At 43.3% G+C, this 20,679-nt stretch overlaps 1 protein-coding gene across 2 annotated transcripts in view; it reads right to left on the bottom strand.

Annotated features, from left to right (window-relative positions):
- HNRNPM (heterogeneous nuclear ribonucleoprotein M) overlaps nt 1–17,375 on the bottom strand; it is a 39,788-nt gene extending 22,413 nt beyond the window's left edge. For both annotated transcript variants that reach the window (XM_012177975.5, XM_004008569.6), the window contains exons 1-2: nt 17,243–17,375; nt 6,975–7,144 (exon numbers count right to left, since the gene is read on the bottom strand). In XM_012177975.5, coding sequence (XP_012033365.1) covers nt 6,975–7,144; nt 17,243–17,355 — 283 coding nt within the window. In that variant the 5' untranslated portion in view covers nt 17,356–17,375. The remainder of the gene's footprint in view (nt 1–6,974; nt 7,145–17,242) is intronic.
- Nucleotides 17,376–20,679: the final 3,304 nt, after the last annotated feature.

Below are 20,679 nucleotides of genomic sequence, written 5' to 3'. Positions count from 1 at the left end.
TCCATGTTCTCTAAACCGCCACACTAGGCATTACAGGTGTGCAGTAAAAGTAGGTGAAACTTGTTAACAATATGTCCTTGATTTTCCTCCCACCTCAAACAAGCTATTTCCCTGTCTGAAATGCTCCTTCATGACTACAGGCAATCCAAATCTACAGGAAAGAAGTCTGCATGATTCACTTTCGGGAAGAAGGAAGGAAAACAGTTTTACACACACACTGACTGCTGAAAGCAGGTTAACAGCACACTGAATGCAATGCCACTGAATGAGCTCAACTGTTCACTAAGAAGATGTGTACACGTGTATGTTCAAAAGACGCACACACAGCGTGGCTGGCTACAGGAGTGTGCAACCTGTCCAATCGCATCGAGCTCTGCTGAGGGCCATGCACTTAGTTAACGTTCTGCTGCTGTCTTGAAATGCTCAGTCATTTTAAAGTAAGGAGCCCGGTGCTTTCATGTTGCACTGGGCCCCACAAATTCTGTGGCTGATTTCTGCACACAGCACTAGGCTTCATAACTATCACAAGCAGGATGTATAACTTATCCATCACAAAACCAGAGCAGCATCTGGATTCTTTTCAATGAATTAAACCAGGCTTTATTCTTAGTGCTCTCTCAACCTTCTCACTACAGGACACAGATAAATGCAAACTTAGAGCTCAGTTGGCACCTCAAGAGCTACATAGACTCACTCAGGAGGCTAGTCGACACAAAGGGGAAAAAAACAAACATTTCCAAAGAACCCACAGATTTTCCTCCAGGTTTGGATTGCCAATTCATGACCACCACAACCAGATGTTAGAACCCACCAAGACAACCACCAAAATGGCTGCTGAACTTGAAGATGGCACAAACACACCAAAAAAGCCCAGAAATTTTAGCGTTAACTTGGAGACTAGGCAGACTCTCCGAAGTCAAGAAAGGCCTTTTGTTCCAAGAAATAGTTTTTTCATTTTCAGGATTATTCTTTATGATGATAAGGCCTCCTCTCACTCAGTTTTCAATTTGGTTTAGCAGTACAAAAATAAATCTCTTAATGGCCCCAAGTCTTGCCTAGCCTATTCCTTTGTTCAAAGGGTATTAAAATTATAAGGATTTTAAAATTAATATACCACAAAAAGACTGAAGTGCAAAGTAAGATTAATTTTTTTAAATTTGAAGAGCACACTTATTAGTAATATATTTGCATGGCAGTGGACAGGAAGAAGGTCAAGTATTCAAAGTTTAAATCTATAGCCTCACCTTCCTTGTCCTTTCCTGAAATATTACAGACTACACCAGCACTTTGCACAAAACAAGAAGGAAAACTGGTGCAAAGAAAAGAGATTAGGATTATTTCTAAAGAAAAAATTAGGAGGCACTGGTTTAACTTTCAGAGTATCCACAACTGAAAAATGATCACAGCCAAGGAATAAATAGTCATACAAATTGGCTTTCTGTCATCCTTACAAAAGTAAAGCAAGTCCAAAAATGCTGTGGTCATTCTTGAGGCCATGTTAAGCCATTTATTTCAACAGCAGCAGCCATTTGAGGACCAACAGCCCTTGACTCCACGTTGATGAAAATACCAAGTTGTATCAAGACAGTGAAGAGACCCCATCCCAAGTTAACCTCCTAGAGCTGAGACTACTACCTAATAACCTTAAAAATAAATTTAAAAATCACAGTATCTAACTCTGACAGCTGTAACCATGTTGTCAGAATTCAAATATTGTTGCATTTTTAGAAGTTTCTAGTTTGTGCCTATAAAGACACTGATTTATCAAAAAGTTGTCACCACAACCCAGAAACCAAGCAAGTCTAAACCAAACCTTTTTCCATGATCATAACCATTTTAACCAAAAGCCAGGTTTAGAAATTAGGACTTTGTCTACTTAACATTCTAGAGACAGCACAAATCCAACTTCAATCCTCTCCACCAATAACTCTGCTTAAAGGGTTCTCTCTTCCCCAAAAGGTACAGTTGCTTATTAAAAATTATATTTAAAAGACCTCCACCCTCAGTTTAGCTATAGGTTAGGCAAGTCTTGCGGTTCTACCATGAGTAGCGCTGTTTCTGAGTATCGCGAGTAATAACCATGTTCCTCATAAATTCATAATTTTCTGATCTCTATCCTGAGAGACCACATCAATTCAGAGGTGTAAGCAAACCACTGTTACAGAATCTGCAACAGTTGCCAATTCATACTTCTCTACAGGAAGATGGTAACAAAACCTTTAAAAAAGTCACCTCTCCTTTAGTTCTACATTATTAAAGCAAAGGCCTGTTAAGTACAGTCAGCATAACTATCAACAATTTGAAGGCAAAATGTGTCAACTATTCATAGTCTAGTCACATTCAATGAAATGAAGTTTAAAAGAACAAATCAACCCAAGCACAGAAGTTAAGGCTGTGACGCAAAGTGAACAAACTGGCAGTTTCAAGTCTCGTAGACATAGAATCTGCAGGTATTAATGGAAAATACTACTGCTCCTCTTGTTCCTGATCATGGATGGAATCCATGGAATCCCAAGAGTAGACTACTAAAACAAATTCTACTGCAGCTTTAAACATCAAAGTTTCTGAATGAAAAAACAAAGTCTTTGAAAGATTGAATACCAAATGTTATTACCTACCTTTATTTTAAAATGCTCCAAGAACTCACTGTTAACCAACATTTAGGTGGATTATTAAAAATATTACCTCAAGAATAAAATATGATGAGGATAAGGAAATGAGCAACTCCCAAAGAACTCAGGTAGTCCCTTGGAGCTACTCTGCCCTAATACTCCTGCACATCTTTGTATCAAAGTACAGGGGCTAAAGCTTCACTGAAGAGAACTCATATGTGAAAGGCCTAAAGGGGGTGGGGAAGGAGCTCAAAAGCATGTTATCAAACATTTTCACTTAGTCAACGCTCAGAGAGCCACTCTAATGGAGAGGTACATGGAAAAAATGCCTATTTTAACTTGGAAAGCGTGTTTCTTTGATATATTGCTAACTTGACACATAGCAAAAAGCATTATTCGATACAATGAATATTCAATTCATGGACAAGTTAGAAAAAATGATTAAGCACATTCTTGCTGCTAATTCCACACAGCAGAACACTGTCTCTCTAACTTGACCAAAACCCAACAAATAAGACAGGCAGGCTGCACTGTTTAGGTTCAAGTACCCACACATATGAACACTGCAGCAGCAACAGACCTTTCCAAAACGAAGGCTGAATATCCAACAGAGGAAATCATAAAGGAGCCGAAGAGACTTGGTAGGGACTTTTACTTAAACTGAAAATAAAGTTCTGCTCTGCAGACTCACAATGTAGATTATCACTGAGAGCCAACAGACGCACTATTGGACTATACTTGCCCTCTGGGCCTCAGTTTTCTGTCAGCTGGAATTTGAAATTTACTTAAAGTGACGCATTCAATAAAAACAGACGGATTAAGTGCTTAAGAAATCCTTGCTTACACAAGTTAAACTGACTGCTTCTACCCTTGAGATTGACTGAGAGTAAGCTGTACCGCTGGCCTTCTGTCTTCCTCACACTGCGCTCCAGCTCAGTCCCGCCAGGGTGCAGCTGCCCCACCTCCAGGCTGCTGGAGAACGGCTCAACTATGAGCTTTCCTCAGGCACTCAGGACTTCTCTAAAACGGTGCACAACACTCTTCAAGTTTACAATTCCCCAAATCAATCAATCACCCTTTGCTCACAGAAGTCTTAATTTTTCGCCCAGACCTTACAGTCAAACACTCTTGAGACCAATATTTGTCAAGTGATGAAAACCAGGCAGTTGTGAGACTGTTCAGTCACTTTCAAACCTGGTCTGGCAGTCTCCAATTCAAATTTCCTCTTACACTGGCTCTCAGTTTTCGTTTCAATCCACTCTTCAGTCAGTGTTCACGAAGTCATCTGTTCCACGTAATATCTCCATTAAAAATAAGCATGATCACAGGGACAAAGGAAACCATGAAGCAGCCAAACAGGCTGCGTAGGGACTTTTACTTAATTTGAAAATAAAAGTTCTGCTCCTAGACACACAATGTAGATCTTCTCAAGCCAACAAAAAACCTCTCCTCTGCACCTTCAGGACATGTAGAGGAGGAAGAGGGAAGCTCAAGGAAAGGGTGAGTTCAGTTCTGTGGGCTGTTTAATCCACCTCCCTGAATGGTATATGATGGGAGAGGGGGCAGCTGAAGCAGCCTGGCACAGAACAAAACAAAGCTCTCAATTACCTTTTCCTTAAAACCAGCAATGCTGACTGCATGATACTGCCACCAAACAAGCTCTGTGATCCCATCCAGGGGAAAAGGCACCAGTGGCCTGTTCACATAAGGCACGCATTATTAATAGGCACTCCGAGAATGCTGTTAAAAGCTAACAAACAGAGAAGATATACCTGGTGTCCGAGGAGCAGAAATTAGGGAGGGATACATGATGCGTGATCATCCTTAGAAAAAAGCTCCTGTCTTGCCATCTCAAAGCTGCTACCTGAGTTCTGAGATGCAGCTGTTATAGCTAGTGCTGCAATGACAGAGCTTTTTTCACATCTCTAAGCCGAGGACAACAAATTCTAGCCATCCCTCTAGTTTTCTGAAAACAACAGGGGTATGATTTCATCAGGAACAGACCTTAAAATATAGACTGATAAAGAGTGGTTGGATCACAACAGCCCACTACTGTGGTTTGCCCACTTCAGAGACCATCCTGAGAATACTACTTTTAGACTGTAAGAGCCTCTATCCCCAACCTTTTTCTCCCCTGTGCAATAACAAGTCTTCTAAAACCTTAAAACATTGTGACAGATTTTAAGAAGATATTTCAGATTTCAAATAATCATTGAAACATTTTTGGTATACCAAGACATGAATTAAAATAGTTTTAAAAACCTCACAATGAAAATAAGAACATTTGTACTTATATAAAGTTTCTTTTGACTTCACATACTGGATATAAGATTTACCATGAAAAGATTACCTTTCTCTTATGAATCCCTTTATCCACAATCCAATACTGCTAAAACTTAATTAAACAGAAAGGTAATTAATTTAACCTGTACAGGGGAGCGCTAAACAAGAACATTTTAAGGTTTATTAAAAATAACTGATTTACTGCACACCTGTAATTCTAAATTACACCACCAAAAATACACTGAAAGGGCTGAGCCAGGGCATTCATAGCAGTATGCCAGGGGAATATGAGAACCAGTTTGGAAGTATCCGAATAAACCACCAGGCTGGCTCCACACTTAATACAGTGCAAAATAGGAAGTTGAGGTGAACTGCTTCTACATCCAGAAACGTCATGGCTGCTGCTGCTGCTACCAGCTTTAAGGCTCCCAAAACTGAATTACTGAATGGTAAAGCAGTAAAAATGTCACCTACTTTATCCATCATGTCCCAAAACTGGTTCACACACTCCTATAAATGGAAAATAATTTGGCCTGCAATCTCTTACAAAGTTCTAACAATTGCATTTTCAAAGCCACATTCCTGGTTCTTGGAACTACTATACCTTATTATCAATGGAAGTATCCATTCAGCGGTTCAACCAAATCGCGAGAACACAAATTTGGAGGTTATTCCAAAAACTAATTCGAGTGAGACCCAACTGTGCTGTACAGAAATTCTAAGCTTTATTGAAGCAGCAGTCCCAAAAACCAAGAACACTGCATCTGGGATGCCTCGTGACACGCCCTTCAGACAGAAACTTCACTCGTGCCCTAGGAGCACTGGCAGGAATGATTTGGCTGATCAAGGCAGGAAAACAAACCTCACACCAGAACGTTTTTCCATCCATGTTACCTGGAGAAATACTACATGGGAGCAGCCTACATGACTGTACAGAGAGGTTCACGGTGCCTAATGCTTCTGGCATGTTGTGGTTGAATTAAATGATGGGACCATGATGGCAGTGGGCCGTTCATAATTTCAAAACCCAATGCTGGGAGCACCAGTACACATACCAAAATGTCCTATCCAAGTGGCATCTGTCTGTCACTGAAATGTTAAATCATTTGACAAATCAAGCTCAAATCTCTTTACATTATGAATGCTCCAGAAAAACCAGTACCTTTCAGTCCTTCAAAAAGACTCCAGTTAAGAATTATTTGATTCTAGGTTTCCCATGGGGGTAAGGGTGAGGGGAGACCTCCAGGCCTTTAGACAAATGGTTCTCTATCAAGTTTCATCTAAACCGGGGCTGAGCAATCTCTTTAGCCCTGTGTGCCACCAGCAGGGCCCAGAATCAGGAAAAGACAACAAAAGCAGCAGAACAGGAGTGTGACAAGGAGGGGGACACACATGGTGTGCACAGGAGGCAGAAGCAGAGGACCACGGGGGCAGCCAACCGCCCAGGGTCTCCTGGTGGCAGCAGAGCTTCAGTTGCTTCCTCTGCCCTCAACCAGACTCTGGACACCAGGGTTGGGACTGGTGGGTGCCTGAAGGCACCAAATTACACAGCGGATGCTTTATCTTGAGCTACCCAACTGCCAATCGAGTCTGTGTTTTCCTCCCCAGGCATGGTTTTATAATTTAGAATCTGAGCAGCACATGTTCCAGCCACCAAATTTTGATCCCAGGAAGACATCCGCAAAATTTAGACAAACTACTACCTTCCCGCCAGAATTTTAAAACAAAAAAGGAAAATAAAAAAATTTCTCCCACCTAATAGGAAGAATTCAAAAAATTTCCGTAATTCCATAACAAAGAGGCCCCCCTCAAGTTTAATCGTACTGTTAACCGTACTAAGCCAGTGAGATCATTCGCAGGCCAAGGGACCATACAAATGCCCCCATGTGACGCACAAGTGCATGACCACAAAAAAAAGAGAAAAGGTAGGGTGGATGGGAGGGGGCTTAACTCTCAAGCCTGGAGAGGACACATGCTCTACTCAGAGCAGCTTCCACTGACAAAAAATAACCAAGGAATTAGCCACAGAGAAGATGACACACCAACCTTCTGACCCTACTCAACCACCAGTACCATTACCTTTTTCTTTAACCAGGTCTTTAAGTGACTGCCATTTCACATCAAAAGGTATGTTTGTAATGAAGGCTCTGTATCTTTTAGTTGGATTGGCATATGGCTCAAAGCGATTGCCTCCTCTTTTTATGTTTTTCTCCTTCCTCTTCTCATTCTGAGCAGGTCGTTCTCCTTCACTGAATTCAAAAGAGGAGAAAAAAACATTCACAAGTTAGCACAACCCAAAAGACAATATTTGATTTTCCAGGCAAACTATCCTGGCAAATTTGCCTAATTATCTCAGGCAAAGTTACATATAACATAAGAATATTGATTGATTTGAGTCACTCAAACTAAAGTGGTCCATAGAGCAGAAAACTGCAGTAGTACACTCCTGAAAATCCACCTATCAAAAAAACCATTTCCAAGACAAATGTGCTTTCCTAGGCCTTCACACACTCCCGTGGGGCTCTAACATAGGCTGGGGGGAGAGGCCATCTCCCTACCCGAGGTCCTTTAATTCCAAGACAGAAACAGGAAAACGGAAGGGAAGATTTATAAGACTTCATGGAACCCAAAAGAGGTTGTACACATAGGCTCAACAAACTTTAGCCCTACAAATAAGTAACTTTCATTGTGGGGGAAAAAAATTTTTTTTAAGTGGGAACATAAAATGGTGCAGTTACTACAAAACAGTTTGGCAATTACTCAAAAAGTTAAAACATAATTACCAGAGGACCAAGCAATTCCACTCCTAGGCAGTGTTATTCACAGTAGCAAAAGGTACAAACAACCCAAGCATACACCAAAAGATGAACGGAATAAACAAAATGCGGTAGATCCAGGCAATGGAATATTACTCAGTCATTAAAAAAAAAAAGGAATGAAGTGCTGATACATGTTACAAAAGAGATGAACTTTGAAAACATTATGCTAAGTGAAATAAGTCAGGCATACAGAAAAAAAGCCGAGGTTACCCAGGACTGGGAAGAGGTGGGAATGGTGAGTTACTGTTTAATTGCTACAGAGTTTGTTTGGGATGATAAAAAAAAAAGTTCTGGAAATGGTGAGTGAATAGGTACAACACTGTACCTAATGCCATTAAATTGTACACGTAATCATTGTAAGATGGCGGAATTTACATACATCTTACCACAATTTTTTTTAAAGGGAAAAAACCCTTACTCTACTCAACTCCATTACTTTGAGGATAAGGAAACTGAAGTCGAGCAACTCTGGTAGGTAAAAAGCAGGCTAACAATTCTTTGGCAAAGAAGGGTGGATTTTTTTTTTTTTTTTTTGGCGTGGACTTTCCTGCAATACTCTCTACCTTTGTGTGTTAGGTGCTTCCACAGTAGCATTTCTAAACCCTACAGGTACAAATGTGGCTTAGCATGAGCAAGAAAAAACGTTCACAAGAAATGCAGGCTCCCAAAGGACAGAACCAGACAGGCTGGAAGCCCAGGCCAAAGCCCAGGAACAGGCCAGAGTGTGTGCACAGCCAGGGCAAGGCTGGGCCGGCTGAGCAAGACTGCTCCCTCAGCCCTCGTGATCAAAGGCGGACACCAGTGAGAGCTGACAAGGAACAACTGGGGAGCCAGCAACCAAAGAAGTCCTCTTGTGCATCAAGTCCAGCACTGTCTGCTTCCCAAGCCCTCTGCTTTTCTACCAGTGAGTCGTGAAAGACTCCCACAACTACAGATTCCAGCAGAGACTTTGTGATCCACAACAAAAAGGCAAAGAAAACAAAAAATCAAGACTAAGGTATTGATGATTTACAAGACCACCTTTTTTAAAGTAAGGGTTGATCTTTATTCTAGGATATGTCTTCCCTGCAGTGGGGAATGGCAGCTGGAGGACTTTCTTTCAGTGTACCTGGAAAAATTAAAGTTAGCAACTTATTTTAGCCCCCAAGGCATTTTTTAAAAAACTGGTCCCTCACAGCCAAATACAAGTGTGCCAAGTATTAAGGAAAGCAACTTCCTTCATGATCTGATTGATACCAATATCAACATGCAATCAACAGACCTCCTTCACAGGGGCTGGCAGATGGCGGAAAGGGATAGGGTCACACAATCCCTGGATTCCTAGAATTCTTTACTCTGTCTACCCAGGCTCATGACAGACTCTCCTTAGGCTGACTGCACACCACAAAAACAATCCGCCTGTCTACTCCATAGGAAAGCCCAGCACCAGGGCTGCCAAACAGCATGAGGCCATGCATCTTACCCTCAGCAGATGAGAAGGACAAGTGTTACAATTAATAAAACTGAGATCAATTTTCATTTCATGGGCCTAACTACAGAGGGTCTACGGGTAGAAATACATCGTAACAGAACTGGCTTCTTCTGAAGCCCAAATATTCTATCAGCAACATAAAAAACATTCTGACACAGGGTCCATGACACAGTTACAGTTCCAGCCTGTGTTTTAACAGACTGCTCAACTCACCTTATAAATTACAAAATGTATAAATAACTCATTACAAGACAAAGGTAACAAAGTGTCAAGGCCAAATTCTGCCATGCAGCATTACTGCTAAGAATAAACTGCCCAATCTAACCACAGAAGATGGGGATGATGCTGTGAAAGTGCTGCACTCAATATGCCAGCAAATTTGGAAAACTCAGCAGTGGCCACAGGACTGGAAAAGGTCAGTTTTCACTCCAATCCCAAAGAAAGGCAATGCCAAAGAATGCTCAAACTACCGCACAATTGCACTCTTCTCACATGCTAGTAAAGTAATGCTCAAATTTCTCCAAGACAGGCTTCAGCAATATGTGAACCATGAACTTCCTGATGTTCAAGCTGGTTTTAGAAAAGGCAGAGGAACCAGAGATCAAATTGCCAACATCCGCTGGATCATACATGGAAAAAGCAAGAGAGTTCCAGAAAAACATCCATTTCTGCTTTATTGACTATGCCAAAACCTTTGACTGTGTGGATCACAATAAATTGTGGAAAATTCTAAACGAGATGGGAATACCAGACCATCTGACCTGTCTCTTGAGAAATCTGTATGCAGGTCAGGAAGCAACAGTTAGAACTGGACATGGAACAACAGACTGGTTTCAAATAGGAAAAGGAGCACGTCAAGGCTGTATATTATCACCCTGCTTATTTAACTTCTATGCAGAGTACATCGTGAGAAACGCTGGACTGGAAGAAACACAAGCTGGAATCAAGATTGCCGGGAGCAATATCAATAACCTCAGATATGCAGATGACACCACCCTTATGGCAGAAAGTGAAGAGAACTAAAAAGCCTCTTGATGAAAGTGAAAGAGGAGAGTGAAAAAGTTGGCTTAAAGCTCAACATTCAGAAAACGAAGATCATGGCATCCGGTCCCATCACTCCATGGGAAATAGATGGGGAAACAGTGGAAACAGTGTCAGACTTTATTTTTGGGGGCTTCAAAATCACTGCAGATGGTGACTGCAGCCATGAAATTAAAAGACACTTACTCCTTGGAAGAAAAGTTATGACCAACCTAGATAGCATATTCAAAAGCAGAGACATTACTTTGCCGACTAAGGTCCGTCTAGTCAAGGCTATGGTTTTTCCAGTAGTCATGTATGGATCTGAGAGTTGGACTGTGAAGAAGGCTGAGCGCCGAAGAATTGATAACTTTTGAACTGTGGTGTTGGAGAAGACTCTTGAGAGTCCCTTGGAGTGCAAGGAGATCCAACCAGTCCATTCTGAAGGAGATCAGCCCTGGGATTTCTTTGGAAGGAATGATGCTAAAGCTGAAACTCCAGTACTTTGGCCACCTTATCCGAAGAGTTGACTCATTGGAAGAGACTCTGATGCTGGGAGGGATTGGGGGCAGGGGCAGGGGAAGGGGACGACAGAGGATGAGATGGCTGGATGGCATCACCGACTCGATGGACCTGAGTCTGAGTGAACTCCGGGAATTGGTGATGGACAGGGAGGCCTGGCATGCTGCAATTCATGGGGTCGCAAAGAGTCGGACACGACTGAGCGACTGAACTGAACTGAACCCACACCACAGAGCTCACCATCCAGAAGGCAGCTCATGTGGGTTATGCCCAAGGTATGCCCACAGCACCAGTATACCCAAATCCTTCTCCAGCTAATCATTTCCTCTCTCTGAGAAGTTTCCTCCTAAGTAAAACAGGTAAGAACTATCTCATCACTTGCAGTTTCTTAAAAAACTGACCTTTTCATAAATCTAATAATCACTATCAACTCTATTCTTTACAGAGAACCATCCTCAAAAAAACCTCAGGACACATTTTTAAGTACAGATGATATGATAACTGAACAAAATCCCATCTTTAAAAAAATGTTCAATTCAATTTTCTCATTTATCTTCTAGACAGAATTAGGGGAATATTCTTCTAGCCCTAAAATACATGTAACACAACTGTAAAAACCTTTTAGAAGTACATTTTTTCAGGTAGATTATCATTTAGCTACACTGATGAAAAACTGTTTTATCCTAAATACCCCAAATTTAGGATATTATAAATTCAAAATGTTAAAACACACCTACCATGTTATTCACAACCAAATACTTAACCAGAAAAAAATGAATATATCCATGCAAAAACCTATACCTGAATGCTCATAGCAACATTATTTATTCCAGTTTCCCAAAAACTGGAAATCTAAATGTCTACCTACTAACAGGCAGAGATCAAGCTTCCCTGGTGGCTCACTAGATAAAAAATCTGCCGGCAAAGTAGGAGATCCGGGTCAAACCTGGGTTGGGAGGATCCCCTTTTAAGGAGTTTCGACCCACTCCAGTATTCTTGTCTGGGAAATCCCATGGACAGATGAGCCTGCAGGCTGTACAGTCCATGGGTCACAAGAGTTGGACACGACTTAGCAACTAAACTACCATCCACTAACAGGTGAATGAATCAACAAACTAGTATATTCATACAATGAAATACTATCAACGGTAATTGAATTACACACAACATGGATGAACCCCACTCAAAGAAACCAGACAGAAGAAGCATACATATAGTATGACTTCACCATGTAAAACTGTGTGTGAGAAAATGTAATCCGGCAAACTAATTTACAGCAGGTTCTCTCAGCCTCAACAGTATGAACATTTTAGGCCAGAAAATTCTTTTGTTGTTTGAGCCTGCCCTATGTGCTTCAGGGTCCCTGATCTCTCCCCAAGGGAGGCCAGAAGCAGCCCCATTCCTCAGATCTGAAGATGAAGGAAAAAAAAAAAAATCCCCAAGACACTTTCAAATGTCCTCTGAAGGGAAAGAAATCTCCCAATGAGAAGCACTGATAAATACTTCTGTGGAGAATACACTAACAGTTGCCTGGAGGTGGGGGAAAGGAGGACTCCGCATTACAAAGGGGCAGCAAAAACTTCTACAGGTTATAACTGTATTATTTTCATTCAATGATGATATCAAATCGCACACTTCCAACCTGTACAGTTTGTTGTGCCAATTATACATTTCTTAAAGTTCCTGCTGCTTTCTCAAATTCCAAATCTTACTCCAACATAACTTGACTTGTAACTCCTACATAAAGTTAACAAATTTACAATCTTTCAAAGACACTGAAGCTACCTAAACCAGCTAAATAAATGCCTTACCAATAGTGTCCTTGCTAACTTGCTTCCAATTGTCAATAAACACCCCACCTGATTCTGGCACCCAACTATCTATCTGAAGTTCTAAATAGACCCAGTATGTTAAAAACTTTTCCTGACAATCTATAACCTAATTACTAATACACTGATAAAGATAAGTCCAAAATACCTTAAGAAGCTTCTGAGTCACTCAAGTAAGATTAATTATGATTAATACGGTTTTGGAACTGTTTTACTGACTGTACTCTGAAGACTGATAACTTACCATGTCACTGCTCCATCGTACTAGAATTATACTTTACATAAAGATCACAACTAAAAAACTAAAATACTGAGTGCCTAGTCCACAAAGAGCCACTACATTCACTATGTAAAACAGTAAATCCCTACCCCTCTTACGCTTCCACAGCATTCCTATGTATAATGCTCTCATAACTCCTGGAATTTTTCAATCATGAGTGTAGTTTGAAATAGCAACTAGAATATCTAGAATCCTGACCACATCTCTTGAGAGAAAAGACCCCCCTCAACCTCCATATTCCTTTCAGAACTATCCCTTATGTAGAATGATTCTTCACAAAGATCCTTTCAATCCTGAACTCCACTAATGTACTGAACATGTAGAGCGCACTATTCTAGCTCCAGGTCTACCACTTAACTACCCACGTGAGTCCAGTTCTTTACCTCTATGGTTCTTTACCAGCAAAACCCAAATAACCTGTATCCATGAAGCTCACAGGGGTGTTGTGATAATCAACAATCAGCCTAACAAAAAGCAGCTTGGTAAATGTTCAGCACAGTTATCTAAGAGGATAGTACCAGAGGTGACTAAGAGGTAGGGTCATCTAAGTCTGAACCCCAATGTCACCAGCTCTTTGCCAAGCCTCAGTTCCTTCATCTGCGAAAGGTGGTTACTACCCACACTCACAAGTTTAAAGAAGCTGGCACACTAACTGTGACAATGATGTATTTTTGTATCAAAAACTTTCTGGAAAATGATTCACTCCTTGCATTCTACCACCACACATAATGATTAGGCTTTAAGCCCACTGGGGCGGTGGCTAAGGAAACCTAAACACTGTACTTGCTGTTTAGCGCCATGTTTGACTCTGTGCAGTCTCTGACTCTTTGTGACCCCAAGGACTGTAGCCCACCAGTCTCCTCTGTCCAGGGGATTTCCCAGGCAAGAATACTGGAGTGGGTTGCTGTTTCCTTCCCTAGCGGATCTTCTCGACCCAGAGATCGAACTCCTGTCTCCTGTATTGCAGGCAGATTCTTTACCACTGAGCCACCAGGGAAGCCTCCACTGTACTCATCAGACTACCAAAACAGTAATTCAAACTTCACCTCACTGCAAAACACAGTAATGGGAGACTCTATCTGAGAAATTCCAAATGAAACAAGCAACCTAATCTTTGCAGACTAGTATCCCCCAGCCTAGCCTTGAATAAAATCAAAAAAGCAAAGAGCTAGCAGCATGCATTCCAACAATCCAAAGCCCCATTCTAATCCTGAGCTCACCATCAAATGTGTCTCAAGATTATTATCAAGCATACAAGCACTTCTTAAAGTACAGCAAACACTCAGGTCACCGCAAAGCACAAAGAATAGGGTTTAAAATTTTAAAAAGAAAAAAACCCACTTCAAATGTCTCTTTACTGAGAGGTTTGCTGTGGAAACAGCAAAAGCCTTAGAGTCAAGATGGCCTCCCCCAGATTCTTAGGGTCAATTTCTTTAACCTGAATTTTCTCGATTAAAAAAAAAATCTTTTCTTGACTGTAAAATAGTGTTAACACTAACCTTGCATCCCCAGAAATTTACACTAACTACAAATTTTTATTTTTAAAATAGCCCATCTCTCACCTTCAGATTCGGCCACAGGTTAATCTGGAAGTGAAGTAGGTTAAGTCACTGATTTTAAATGTATGGTGTAACCTCTATTTTTAAACAATAAAATTAAAAAACAAACCAAAACCCCTAAGCCTATGTGTCCCTCTAAAATGAACATTTTTACGCCCAATACACTCTAACTCTGAATCTTGACTGTCCTTAGATGGATGCATTTCTCATCAATGTAAGAAAAAAAACAGCCAGCTTACAGCTGGCAGAGAAAAGGAATTGCAAAACAGGTTGTGCTTCCCATGGTCCTCATGCAGCTTGCTGTCTCAGTGCCTTTTCAGCTTTCAGCACACTCCACTTCTGGTGGATACAAAGGTGAGAAGAATCTAGTCTCTCATTTCCCATCCCGCAAAAGTGGCTCAGCTGATAAACCACTTGCAATGTGGGAAACCTGGGTTCGATTCCTGGGTTGGAAAGATCCCCTGGAGAAGGGAAAGGCTCCCCACTCCAGTATTCTGGCCTAGAGAATTCCATGGACTGTATGGGGTCACAAAGAGTCCGACACCACTGAGCGACTTTCACAAAATCACAAAAAAAGCTCTCAAGATAAAAATCTGAACTCCCTAGTCTGGAATTCACTGCCCACCAGCTGGCCCCCAGTGCTCCAGCAGTTTCAGTTCTTTACAAAGAAAGTGAAAGGAAAATGAAGTTCCTTATAAATATATATCAAACATGTCAAAATCTTTGAACACTCCTCTGCTTCCCTCCAATGATCACCTTTCATCCTCCTCCTCCTAGGGGAACACCTGGTCGCCCCCAGCAGCTTAGGGTTGGAGGAGGGGAGACCCTCCAAGCTCCCCACCCCTGGTAATGCCTTTTACTTATATCACTTTACTACAAAAATATCCATTGGCCCCTCCCTATGAGCAGGGGGACTGTTTTCTAAAGAGTTCCGCTTTAAAAGCTCCCCGATGCAAAACACACACACACACACAAAAACACCCAAAATACAAACTTTTCCAATGGCCCTACAAAAAAGACCTAAGTGTTCCTAACAGCCTAAAATATTCTCTATTTAAACAGTCTCAGACTGAGGTTCTTCCAACAAAGACTTTTAATTTCTGAAACCTTCAGATTTTTTCTGAAGGCCATGTTTTATGTTTGTCAAATGAATCAGTCACAAAATGACTATTTGGAAATGGACTGTGGAAAATGGGAAATTTGGAAAATGTACCCCAGATGCTATAATCTGTAACTAATAACTTCTCACCTAGCACGATTCTAGCAGCACTCCATCCTGTGATAACCGCTTTGAAAAGGAAAAAAAAAAAAAAAAGACATAAATGTATATCTTAAAGGCCTCCAAACATAGTCCTCAAAAATCCTACCAGGCTCCCTTAAACAAGTTATTTTTAAAAAGTCTAAATGAACACGTCCCTTTTCAGTTTTCAACAACAAAAGAGTTGGGATTACTTCTAGGATGCCTTTTTCTTGATTTCCAAGGTATTTCGCTCCTCCCTACCTCAGGAGAGAGAGTTTAACAATATAGCTAGTATTCAGTGAGTGTTCATTAGCAAACTAACTACATTCACTTTTAATCCCCATGAACTCTAATTATACACATTAAAAATTGGTGGGAAGGCAAATCCATAGGAGACAGAACGCATAGCACAGGTATACAGGAGAGGTGAATGGTTAACTGTTTAATGACTACAGTTTCTATTTAGGGTGAGGAAAAAGTTTTCAGCGTGGATACTGGTGATGTTGCACAAAACCGCGAATGCACTAGATACCACAGAATCATCCACCTAAAAATGGCTGAAACTGTAAATTTCACCAGATTTTTTTAAAAAAATGTATGTGGGAAATCAAAAGTGTGCCCAAGCCTTCCCCTCACCTCCCCCTACAGTTGGCGGGCGAAGGCAAAACGTCTTTCCGCACCTCTCAGGCGACTGTAATCAGAATGAGTGGGGTTCAGCGGAGACACAAGACGATGCTTTAAAGTTTTAAGAAAACTTTCAAAACAGAAGACCTGAGACAGAGCCCCCAAAAGGACTCGAAAGGGTGACCGAGTTTGGAAATGGATGAACCCGCCTAATGATGCAAAATCTTCCCCTAGAACATGGAAAATGTTTCCCTTTTTCTTTCTTTCCCCTTAGACTTTGTTTCTACGGCTGAACACTGAGCAGCAGATCCGATCGCTCCACAAATACCTACTGCTCACCTGGGGAGGAGCTGAGGCTTGGGGCAAGGGGCGGTTCCGACCGAGGCACTTCCCGCGGGGCCTGGGGGGTGGGGGGAGGAGAACCGCGCGCGCCGGGGCGGAAGGGGGAGGGGGAGTCCGGAGCCGTCCTCGCGGTCCTTCCCGATACCTACCCGCCTCCGCTACCGTTTACCGGGACCGACCGCGCGCGAGGTCCTGCGTGCGCACTCCCTCCCCTATCCCCCACTTTACGGATCGGGAAACTGAGACCCCGGACGACGGCGAAGAGACGTGAAGCCACGCGCCCAACCAAGGTCACCCGACAAGCCAGCAGGTCGCGGACTCCGGGTCTCGTCGGCTCTGGGGCCCGCGCGCCATTATCCCTGCGCGCAGAGGCCCGGCCTTAGGCCTCAGCGTCGGACCCGGTCTGGAGAGACCAAAGGAGCTGAGACCTGATGCCTGGGAGGGAGCGGTCCTACAGGCGCTCACGGAGCCGCCCGGCTTCCCCCCTCACGGCCTGGCCCGCCTCCACCCTCGGCAGACCCTGAGGGGAAAGAAAGCCCAGCTGAGGCCGCGCCGGGAGGAGGCCCCAGCAGATCTAACGGAGCCGCCGCCAGCCACCGCGAAAGCGCCCAGCCTGGAACAAGGAGCCGTAAAATACTCACCCTTTCGGGCCCGGAGCTCCGTTGCCGCTTGGCACGCCAGGCGCGCCGCTCTCCTCCTCCATTTTGGGCTCCGTCGCCGCCACCTCGGCCGCCGCTTCGACCCCTGCCGCCATTTTCTCCGCGTCTGGGCTTTGTGTGAGCGAGAGTGCTGCGCGGCGCTGCGCCTGCGTGCTCACGTGACTCGGCGCGACCAGTAACGCCTGCGCGCGCCGCGGCGGCCTCCGGTCTCCTTCCCTCTGGACCCGGGCCACGCCCCTGCTCCGGGCCACGCCCCCGCCGCGCGCTAGCACGCACAGTCCGCTGTTATTAATTCATTCTTGCAACAAACTTGTTTGGCGCCTACTGGATACAGTATCCGCTCTCCAGGTGTAGTTGTTATTATGGCTCAATCGTGTCCTATTCTTTGCGACTCCATGAACTGCAGCATACCAGACTTCCTCGTCCTTGATTATATCCCGGAGTCTGCTCAAACTCACGTCCATTGAGTGGGTGATCCCATCCAACCATCTCATCCTCTGCCAGATCTAATGAGGGAGGCATCTCTCCACCCGCCACACCTGGACCTCGTCACTCCCAGCTTTGTGTAATCCGAGCTGGGGTAGAATGACAGCTAAAGGTCTGTTTCCTAGGCTATAAAGGAGTTAGCCAGGCAAGGGTAGGACACCGAAGGGCCAAGCAGTAGGACAAATGTGCAAAATGTTAACAATGTCTCGTTAAGAAAGTATCTCATCCTACACAAGGAATACCTGGGCTAAATCCGGCGTAAGAATTCTGAGTGCAGAGCCCGTGGCCCAAATCTCTGTCACTAAACAGCCATCAACTAACAACAAGGTGTCTAGCTGGAGACTTCCTTTGTGTTTATGAATGTTTGTTAAGTGAGTGCGCAAGCAAGAAGCCAAACCTGTTGATAGAAATTACATGATAAAAGAGACGATTGGACTCATTCCTGCCTGACCCTGCGTCCTGCTGCTCTGAGAGCTTGGCCCTGTCCTCAGATGGGTTTTCAGGGTTGATACAGGGCTGTGTTCTGGGGCAGCCACAGTGGCCTGGGAAGAGCCCAGAGCCCCCAGCACTCAGTCCTCAGGCTCCCTTCCCCAGCAGCCGCCTCTCTCTCTGGTGTCTCTGGTACATTGCAATGTTTCACTGGAACTTGCAGACATTCCCATCTAACCCCCAAACTCTCTCTAAACTCACAAAGGGAAAGAGTTTTGTTGGTTTGTTCTTGTTCTTGTCATTTTACCCTCTCTCACCGAATAACTACATTTCATCAGCCTCTGGGAAACTCTCCCACTTGCTACACCTTCCACCAAATTAAATACTTAATCCAGCCTGGTGATTCTGACCCTGGCTGAGAACTGCAGGCCCAGAGAATAAATTCAGTAAACTCAATGTGAGGCAGAGGCTAAGCCTCTCTCTGCTATGGGGGTTTGGGGGCTTCCCAGGTGGAGCTAGGGCTTCCCAGATAGCTCAACTGGTAAAGAATCTGCCTGCAATGCAGGAGACCCTGGTTCGATTCCTGGGTCGAGAACATCCGCTGGAGAAGGGCTAGACTACCCACTCCAGTATTCTGGCCTGGAGAATTCCATGAACTGTATAGTCCATGGGGTCGCAAAGCTAGTGGTAAAGAATCCACTTGCCAATGCAGGTAGATGTAAGAGACCCAGGTTCGATTCCTACATCAGAAAGATACCCTGGAGAAGGAAATGGTAATTAATGCACTCCAGTATTCTTGCCTGGAGAATCCCTTGGACAGAGGCAGGCTACAGTCCATGCACTTGAAAACAGTTGGACACGATTGAAGTGACAGCACTCACTGTCGAGGTGGAGGCTAGGCCCCACTCTCTTTCCTGCTCCCAATCCCAGTTCAGTTCAGTTCAGTTCAGTCGTTCAGTGGTGTCCAGCTCTTTGTGATCCCATGGACTGCAGCACACCAGGCTTCCCTGTCCATCACCAACACCCAGAGCTTGCTCAAACTCATGTCCATTGAGTCGGTGATACCATCCAACCATCTCATCTTCTGTCATCCCCTTCTCTTCCTGCCTTCAATCTTTCCCAACATCAGGGTCTTTTCTAAGGAGTCATTTCTTAACATCAGGTGGCCAAAGTATTGGAGTTTCAGCTTCAGCATTAGTCATTCCAATGAATATTCAGGACTGATTTCCTTTTGGATTGACTGGTTTGATCTCCTTGCAGTTCAAGGGACTCTCAGGAGTCTTCTCCAACACCACAGTTCAAAAGCATCAATTCTACAGTACTCAGCTTTCTTTATAGTCCAACTCTCACATCCATACATGACTACTGGAAAAACCATAGCATTGACTAGACAGACCTCTGTCAGCAAAGTAATGTCTCTGTTTTTTAATATGCTATCTAGGTTGGTCATAGCTTTTCTTCCAAGGAGCAAGTATCTTTTAATTTTATGGCTGCAGTCACCATCTGCAGGGATTTTGGAGCCCAAGAAAATAAAGTCTGTCACTGATTCCATTGTTTCCCCATCTATTTGCCATGAAGTGATGGGCCCGGATGCTGTCATTTTAGTTTTTTAAGCTAAGTTTTAAACCAACTTTTTCACTCTCCTCTTTCACTTTCATCAAGAGGCTCTTTAGTTCTCCTTTGCTTTCTGTCATAAGGGTGGTGTCATCCCTGTATCTGAGGTTTTGATATTTCTCCCAGCAATCTTGATTCTATCTTCTGCTTCATTCAGCCCAGCTTTTCACATGATGTAATCTGCATATAAGTTAAATAAGCAGGGTGACAATATACAGCTTTGACATACTCCTTTGCTGATTTGGAACCAGTCTGTTGTTCCATGTCCAGTTCTAACTGTTGCTTCTTGACCTGCATACAGATTTCTCAGGAGGCAGGTAAGGTGGTCTGGTATTCCCATCTCTTTAAGAATTTTCCAGTTTGTTGTGATCCACACAGTCAAAGGCTTTGGCATAGTCAATAAAGCAGAAGTAGATGTTTTTCTGGAATTCTCTTGCTTTTTCTATGATCCAGCAGATGTTGGCAATTTGATCTCTGGTTCCTCTGCCTTTCCTAAATCCATCTTGAACATCTGGAAGTTCTCAGTTCACATACTGTTGAAGCCTGGCTTGGAGAATTTTGAGCATTACTTTGCTAGTGTGTGTGAGATGAGTGCAACTGTCCCAATCCCAAGCACTTCTCAAACTACTTGTCTCAGAACTCCTTTCTTTCCCCCATCTGCAAGCCTCTCCTCCTCTCATCTTGACCCCTTACCCTCTTACCCTTGCCCCTCCCACTCAGAAATCTCTGATCTACTAAAATCCACCCTACATACCAACCCTTCTCTGCTGGCCCCACTGGAATCTATCTCAGTTTACTGTCTTCTCCCTTTGACCTCTCTAGACAAGAGGGGCCCTTGAACCAGAGGAAGCCTCACAAATCTCTGAATTCCCTTGTCCAGCAGGGCTCAG

This window comes from Ovis aries, chromosome 5, assembly GCF_016772045.2.
Source record: "Ovis aries strain OAR_USU_Benz2616 breed Rambouillet chromosome 5, ARS-UI_Ramb_v3.0, whole genome shotgun sequence".
Taxonomy (NCBI): domain Eukaryota; kingdom Metazoa; phylum Chordata; class Mammalia; order Artiodactyla; family Bovidae; genus Ovis; species Ovis aries.
This window is presented reverse-complemented; position numbering and strand designations above follow the sequence as displayed.